Genomic DNA, 7526 nt, shown 5'->3' on the forward strand with positions numbered 1-7526 from the left:
CCCTTCCGCTGAAAAATCACATGGTGTCAGTTTCATGCCCGGGGCAAAGTGGCCTAATTAAAGACATCCTGCAGTTACTCAAATCCCTTTCCTCCTCCACAGACTGTCCTTTCTCCCACACCAGATTCCCTCTGCATCAACCCCTCCCCGCAGGAGCCACCAATCAGAGTTCAGACTGGGGGTAAGCCTGGAGCAGTTCTGGGCTCTGGTGCAAGTATGATTTCTATAAAAAGACATTTAAAAACAAGGAGCAATGTTGCCATTTGCCTTTAATGGAAAAGTGGCCAGCAGTTACAGTTTTAAAAAAATCTTTTATTAAAAAAACAACTATCCAACTTCTAGGCAATCACCGTTTGAATTTTCAGAAATAAACATACACTTGAAAACTAATAGTTTGTATAAAAATAAACTCTGAATGTGTGATTAAAAAGGGTGACCCCCAGTCTTCTCAGCTGCATGAATGCGTGATAAAAAGGGGACGAGTCCATCCGGCGCAGATGGGTCTACCCCAGGGAGGAGGGGGCCTTGGCCTTGGAGGACAGAGCTTGCTTGAAGCGCCTCTTCAGGTCCTGCATGTTGGGAGAGCGCGGCCGGGGGATGATGGAGACTCTCCTCCTCTCCCCACCGAGGCTGTGCAGCTTGCTCACTTCTTTGCACAGATGCTGAAACACATCACAGACATCTTCGTAGTTTTCACTGGTGGAAATTTCCAGGAACAGGCTGCCCAGCTCGTTGGCCAGTTGGATGCCGTCGCGGGTCTGCACCTGTCGGGCGTGCAGAAGGTCCCCCTTGTTGCCCACGATGATGACGGGGGCTTTAGAGTCGGGGTGGACCTTCCGGATGTGCTGGTACAGGGGGCGGATGGACAGGTAGCTGTCATAGTCCGTGATGGAATAGACCAGCAGGAAGCCCTCTGCCCACTGCACGCACTTGGACAGGGAGTCGACTGCCGGGCTGAGGCTGTCTTGGACCTGAAAAGAGCAAAGTGAGCCCGGATCAAGGAAGCTCTCGGTGGGAGAAACTGGAAAGAACATCAAAGCCACCCTTGAAAAAAACGTTTGAACAAGAAATCACTAAATATAGTTTCAGATTCTACCCAGTTTCTGCAGAAGGAAGCTTTTCATATGGCAAGAGCCAATTCTCAGGCAAGCTCCCTTCCTGGGTTATTTTATTAGCTGTTACCAACACATTACTTTTAACCCCCTTGCTTGGCAGGTAGCCTGTGATGAACCAGTCTGTGATGACTTCAATGAGAACTTCAACTCAGGATGGCGCAATTTTTAGGGAACTAACTCAGAATAAACAGAACTTTGAAAATAAGCCAAGATAAATATCTATTCCCCAACCCATAAAAATATTTTTAGCATGTCCTTCATGAGAATGTTACAGGAAACAAATTCCTTCTTTCGGTTCTTCCACAAGACCTTTCCTCCCTAGAAGGGAGAGCAATTAGTAACTTGTTAATCAAGTTACATTCCTGACGGCTTGCCGTGGGGTTATCTGATTGGAATTACTGAGAGGAACAGTGAGAAACAGGAGCGCTTCAGCAGACCTTGCTAGGGGAGAAGACCCTCTCCAGAATCCCACCCCCATAGTTTTGTTCCGGGTTCCAAGGCTGAGCTGCTCCTGACAGAAGTGGTGAGACCCGTGTAACCAGTGATGCCCCGGCCAGGGTTGCGAAGAGAAGCTAAGCATCTCTTCCCCTTTCCGAGGTGGCAGACAGCAGAAGGCGGCCTCTATAACAATCCACTCTCCCCGCCCCCCATCGTGGACGGTTTCTAACATCCCAACGACTGGCCCCACCTGGGTACGGCGCACCCCTCCATCTGAGCGCGTAACAGGCGTGCCCAGACACCTGGCTCGGGCGTCTGGAAGCGGAGGAGCCGCCTGCTCTTGGCAGTCCTTACCTGGATGCCCCCGGGAGTGTCCTGGATCTGCAGGGAGAGCTGGTCTCCCTCCACGCACACGAGCCGCGAGTACAACTTGCCTGGAGAATGAAGGAGACTTGAGTTTTAAATTCTCACACTCTCCTCAGGAAAAAGAAAATCAGAGCATGCAGCCTCAACAGAACGAAACGAACCTAACCTGTGTTCGGCTCATAATCGCCAATGAATCTCTTGGTCAGGAAGCGCACAATCATTGCTGAAAAGGAAAGGAAAATCAGCTGAAGGACTAGGACGAGACGGTCAAACCGGGACCGTCTCGGGGAAATGGGGGCGTGACGGGCCGCAGTACCGCGGATGCTGCCTGCATCCCCAGGCTCCGCAGGGGCAAGGGTGCGGCCGCGGCCTCCGCGGGTTTTGGGGCGGGTGCGGCCGGGGGTGCGCTACGCGCCGCACCGGCACCCGTTCTCCAACAGGTGCCCGCCGGTGAAGGCTCAGGAGTGCAAGGCCCGGGGAAGCGGCGGGAAAGCAGGCTGGCGGGGGGAGGCCGGCAGCGGCCTGGAACCGTCCGAGCCCCCCTGCGCCCTCCCCTCCGCCGGGAGCCCCCGTTTTCCCCGGGGCGCTCACCGCTCTTGCCCACGCGGCCGGCGCCCAGCACGGCCAGTTTGATGTCCTTGGGCAGGAGGTAGTCGGAGGAGGACTCGGGGATGGGTGCGAGCAGAAAGTGTCCGGACATGGTAGGCGGCCGCATGAAGCGCGCGGTGGAGCGCGGGGACTCCGGTGCGCGGGGACCTCGGCCGCCGGTGCGGCGAGCCCGGCCGGCGGCTTTTAAAGGGCTGGGCGCGCTGGGGGCCCCACGGCCGCCTCCGGCTCCTCCTCTTCCCGCCCCTTCCAGCAGCGGCGCGGAGGGGGCGGAGCCGGAGAGCCCAGGGCACCGTCACCGCGGCGCGCGCACCCGCTTGACGCGCTCTGCCGGGGGCCTACGCTGCTCCGGCCTCCGGGCCCTGGAGATCCGGCCTCTGCTGTGCCTGCGTAGCCCTGGCGGCCCCCTCCATCCTGCAGAGGCGAGACCGGAATTATGAGAGAGATCAGAATTATGAGCTGGGGGACGAAAGAAAGGAAAAATGCAATCGGTCGGACGTTGCCGCAGCAATGGGAAGGATAAATTCCTGGCGAATGTTGCCCTTTTTATTTTTGAAAGGTGCTGAGGGGTGACATTATTAGGATAAAGAGCCCTGACTTAGTATCAGTATAAGGGAGTTGCAGACACTGTGACCTTGCTCCAGATTTGTGAAGGCCCCTTGGGGACAGCCATTGTCAACAGCTCAGCCTCCGAACCCAGCCCCTGGCTGCTGGTGCTGGCTGAGCTGACTCATTAGAGAGCACTCAACAAGCTAATTGAGAGCTCTGGCTCCGGACTAATCCTCCATCAAACACCGTCCTATGACTTGAGTCACGCCTTGGCTTCATCATTCAAGTACTTATTTCTAAGTGTAAAGCGGAGTTTAGGGTGGGCGTGGAAGAGGGAGGAAGAGGACACAAAAGCAAAATCCGGCCAGTCTTGGGTTTCGGGAGCCCACAGTGGCAAAAAGGCAAAAAAGGCTTGGGATCTGTCCTTGCAGGTTAGACCTTCAGGCTTCTGCCTCCTGTGCTCCAGCCTCACAGGTCCAATTGCCTCTTAGACAGGCCCACCCTCACTCACCCCTTTCTCCATCTTGGTTGTATCAGTTAGCTTTTGCTGCCTGACAAACTGCACAAAACTTACTGCCTTGAAACCGCAGTTTCAATCCCTCACGGTTGCTCACCAGTCTGCAGGTCAGGGCAGTGGTTATCCTAATCCAGGCCCGGCTCAGCTGGTGTTGGCCGCAGGCTTTCATTCTTCCGTGCATCCGTAGAGGGCTGGTGGCAGCGGGCTAGGGGCGATGGGGGTGGGGGCTGGCTGGTGGCTCCAGATTGGTGTCCTCAGGCAGCTGGCCGGCTGCCGGCTGCGGTGGTGGGAGGGGCAGTGGCTGAGCCACTGTTTCTCCTCACCCAGAAGGCGGGCCAGGATCATGGTGGCTGGGCAGAGTTCCAAGAGTGTGAGTGGAAGTGTCAGCAGGCCTCCCGAGACCTAGGCTCCGGGAGGAACCCATCATGCCTGCTGCCTTCTCTTGGCCAAAGCAAGTCGTGGTGCCAGCCCACACCCCAGGGGAGGGAAGTGCACTCCACTCCTTGGTGGAGAGAGCTGCAGAGCCACATTTGAGAGGGCTGGGATGCAGAGAGGGGTAGGAGAAGAGGTCCGCTTTTGCAGTCGACCACACTGATGAGTGTGCGCATGTGCGTCCATCCACCCGGTAGCCCAGGCCAGCGGCCTGTGGGCCAGATCCCTGAACACTCGTGCCCAGCCCTCGGTTCTGGCCACTGAGAGGCCTTGGCTCTAACCCCTCTCGCTTCCGCATGGATTCATCACCAAGTTCCGTCATTTCTTCTGCCTCCGTTTCTTGGTATCTCGTCCTCTCCATCCCTCCTGCTCTCTTTGCTTCTCACTTGAAGAATCCTCAGGCAGACCAGGAAGAGGGTGACTGGTTTCCTTGCCCCTCGCTCGGGGGAGCCTCCTCTGGTCACTGCTGCCATCCCCACCCCTGCATCCCAGTTACTCACGCTCAGGGCACCCTTAAGGCAGCACTGATCCCAACTGTCATTACTTTCTGGTGGAATATTTATTTCATGTCTCTCTCCCAGAAGGCAGAGCCTCTAGCTTGTGTCTTTAGTGCCCAGCACATAGTGGCAGCTGGGGCTCACGAGGTCTTTAATAAATGTTAGTACACTGACAGACTTTCTGAATGGTGTCTTCACTGTGTGAACTGGAGAAGACGGAAGTCACGTGTGTAACCATTATCCCAATACCTATGTTTTGAGAGCAGTCAGCTCTCAGGAGAAAGCGTTCCAGGGAATGTCCTGAGCTGAACGGCCTTATTACATCTGTACTGTCCTTTGGTTCAGCACAAGGCAGTCCCCTTCTGTTCAACTTCAGTTTGACTGGAAAGACTTGAAGCCCGGAACCGCCTTTCCTGACTGGGGAAAAGTCACCATAAAGAGAGTTACTATTTACAGAACCACCTTGAAACAATTAGGTTCCAGGGGTCCCTGAGCAGTTCAGTGACAGGGGCCTGGGTTGTTGCCTTTCAGATTCTCCTGGCCTCTCCTTCTTGAACACAGAATGGCTCCTGCTTCACTAAACATCAAGTACTCATCCAAGCAGGGAGGGAGGGAGGGACCCTCTTCGTCTCTTTTTATTATGAAATAAAATAATTCTCAGAAGAACCCAGCAGACTCTCTTACATCTCAGTGGCCAGAACTGAGAAGCTGGGAACCAGTGTATTCATGTACCTAGCGGAGAATACCAGGGTTGCCAGGACTAGCTCGGATCAGTTCCTCCCTGGAGGCCACACACATTGCTACCCTGTTAGAAATCCAGCAACAGAAGAGGGGATCCTTGTTGAGCAGCAGTCAATGGGATCTGTCCAAACACCCTTCACTTTCCTGAAGTTAAAATGCAGAACTTAACAAGGGAAAAGAGAGCCCTTCCTTGGCTGAATCGTGGGCTTATCTCCTCACCTCATTCCCTTACATTCCCTGTCAGGTATAAGATCATTTTAGGTTAAGGTCGCCCCATAAGTAAGATTCCTAATACTGTTCTCTGCCTGGTGACAGCTATGTTCCATTTTGCACGTACAGTGCACCTTTGCTCAGAACTCAAAATGTTATTCATTCTCCTTGGAAAGCTCTTTGCATTTGCAAATACCCAAGATCATCCGTGGCCCTTTATGCGGACAATGTTACTGAACTGTAGAATTATAAACAGCCTTGCCTAAATTGCTGCTTGTGCTATTTCATTTTGGATTTCTTTGTATCCAGTTATGTAAAATTGTGGTGCAAGTAGTATGACACAGGTATGCTGAAGTGTTTTTAAAAAGATAATAGAAAAAATATATATAAAAAGATAATAGAAATGTGTAGGCAGATATGAATACACAAATCCGTGGGTGTTTAGAATGACTGTGAAGGGTAGAATTTAGTAATATGCAAATAAGGTCAGGCTTGGAAAGCTATTAACCCTTCACCATCCAAAGCTTGATTTCTAGCCCTCAGGCAAAACTTTGCCAGGGGTCCTCCCCTACTTCAGGAATGTCTCTCCTACCACCATCCATCACCCAATATCAACTACCTTTCCTGTCTATCCTAAATCCTTGAACATTGAGGCTGGAGACTGAGACTTTGCCTTCAAGTACTTTCCTCAGTATAAAAATTACACCTCTCTCCTCTACCAGCTCCCTACTTTAATTCAGCAGTCAAGTGACTGAAACTCTACTCTTTGCGAGGCTGTTAAGCGCTGGTACAGAACATAAACAACAGCTGTTATCAAACATTTACTGAGAGGACAACAACGTATAAGACTTGCCTGACTTCACAGACACCCCCCATAGTGAAGTTAATTAAAATAATTATCGTTTATGTATCACTGTTGAGTTTCCAAAAAAAATTCTCAATTAATTCTTCCGTAATTTTAATCCTGTGAAATGGGTAAAATATCTCCTAAACTGAGGTTTGGACAAGTTTAGTCACTTACTCATAGAGCCATTCAATAGTGGGCATCTCAACCCCCGTGATTTCAAACTTGGCACTGTGGAGAGTAGGATGGAGAACACTGCTCATGTAAATGCAATGACAAAGCAGATGGGCTCAGAACTCCAATACAGCTGCAACAGAGAGAATTTAATCTGAATGGGTTTATTTCTGGGTTCTCAACTCTGTTCCACTGATCTCTGTGTCTTTTTATACCAATACTATATTGTTTTGATAATTATAGCTTTGTAGTATACTTTGACATCAGGGAGCATGATACCTCCAGCTTCGTCTTTCTCAAGATTGCTTTGCAATTTAGGATCTTTTGTGGTTCCGTATAACTTTTATAACTATTTGTTCTAATTCCGTGAAAATTGCCACTGGAATTTCGATAGGGATTGCACTGAATCAGTAGATTGCTTTGGGTAGTATGGACATTTTAACAATATTAATTCTTCCAATCCATGAGTATGGAATATCTTTGCATTTATTTGCATCTTCTTCAAGTTCGCTGATCAACATCTTACAGCTTTCAGTGTACAGGTCTTTCACCTCCTTGGCTGAATAAGTTTTGTTTTTTTTTTTAATGTGATTGTAAATGGGATTTTCTTAAATTTTCTTTATGATAGTTTGTTATTAGTATAAAGATACTACATATTTCTGTATATTGATTTTGCATCCTGAAACTTTACTGCATTCATTTATTAGTTCTAACAGTTTTTAATGGAGTCTTTAGCGTTTTCTATGTATAGTACCATGTCACCTGCAAACAATGAGTTTTACTTCTTACTTTCCAATTTGAATGTCTTTCTTTTTCCTACACATATATGGACAATTCATTTACGACAAAGGAGCCAATAACATACAATGGAGAAAGGACAGTTTTGTCAATAAATGGTGTTGGGATAACTGGACAGCCACAACATGCAAAAGAATGAAACTAGACCACTATCTTACACCATAGACAAAAACTGACTCAAAATGGATTAGTGACTTGAATGTAAGACCTGAAACCAGACAAAAACTGACTCAAAATGG

The 7526-nt window shown here is 50.0% G+C and overlaps 1 protein-coding gene across 5 annotated transcripts; it reads right to left on the reverse strand.

Annotated features, from left to right (window-relative positions):
• Positions 1 to 251: 251 nt before the first annotated feature.
• RASL11A (RAS like family 11 member A) lies at positions 252 to 6950 on the reverse strand. 5 transcript variants are annotated; one of them, XM_027116628.1, is made up of 6 exons: positions 6493 to 6950; positions 3689 to 4937; positions 2511 to 2939; positions 2086 to 2142; positions 1908 to 1987; positions 252 to 971 (listed from the first exon to the last, which is right to left on the reverse strand). In XM_027116628.1, the coding sequence occupies exons 3-6, from the start codon at positions 2632 to 2634 to the stop codon at positions 504 to 506; spliced, it is 729 nt and encodes a 242-aa protein (XP_026972429.1). In that variant the 5' UTR covers positions 2635 to 2939; positions 3689 to 4937; positions 6493 to 6950; the 3' UTR covers positions 252 to 503. The 5 variants fall into 5 exon arrangements, with proteins under 5 accessions (XP_026972429.1, XP_026972428.1, XP_026972432.1 ...); XM_027116627.1 differs by having other exon boundaries at positions 3689 to 6950; XM_027116631.1 differs by lacking the exons at positions 3689 to 4937; positions 6493 to 6950 and having other exon boundaries at positions 252 to 1045; positions 2081 to 2142; positions 2511 to 2563.
• Between the last annotated feature and the right edge of the window lie 576 nt (positions 6951 to 7526).

The sequence above is a fragment of the Aethalodelphis obliquidens genome, unplaced genomic scaffold, assembly GCF_003676395.1.
Source record: "Aethalodelphis obliquidens isolate GAN/ISIS:26980383/991018 unplaced genomic scaffold, ASM367639v1 scaffold16, whole genome shotgun sequence".
In the NCBI taxonomy this organism is placed as follows: Eukaryota; Metazoa; Chordata; class Mammalia; order Artiodactyla; family Delphinidae; genus Aethalodelphis; species Aethalodelphis obliquidens.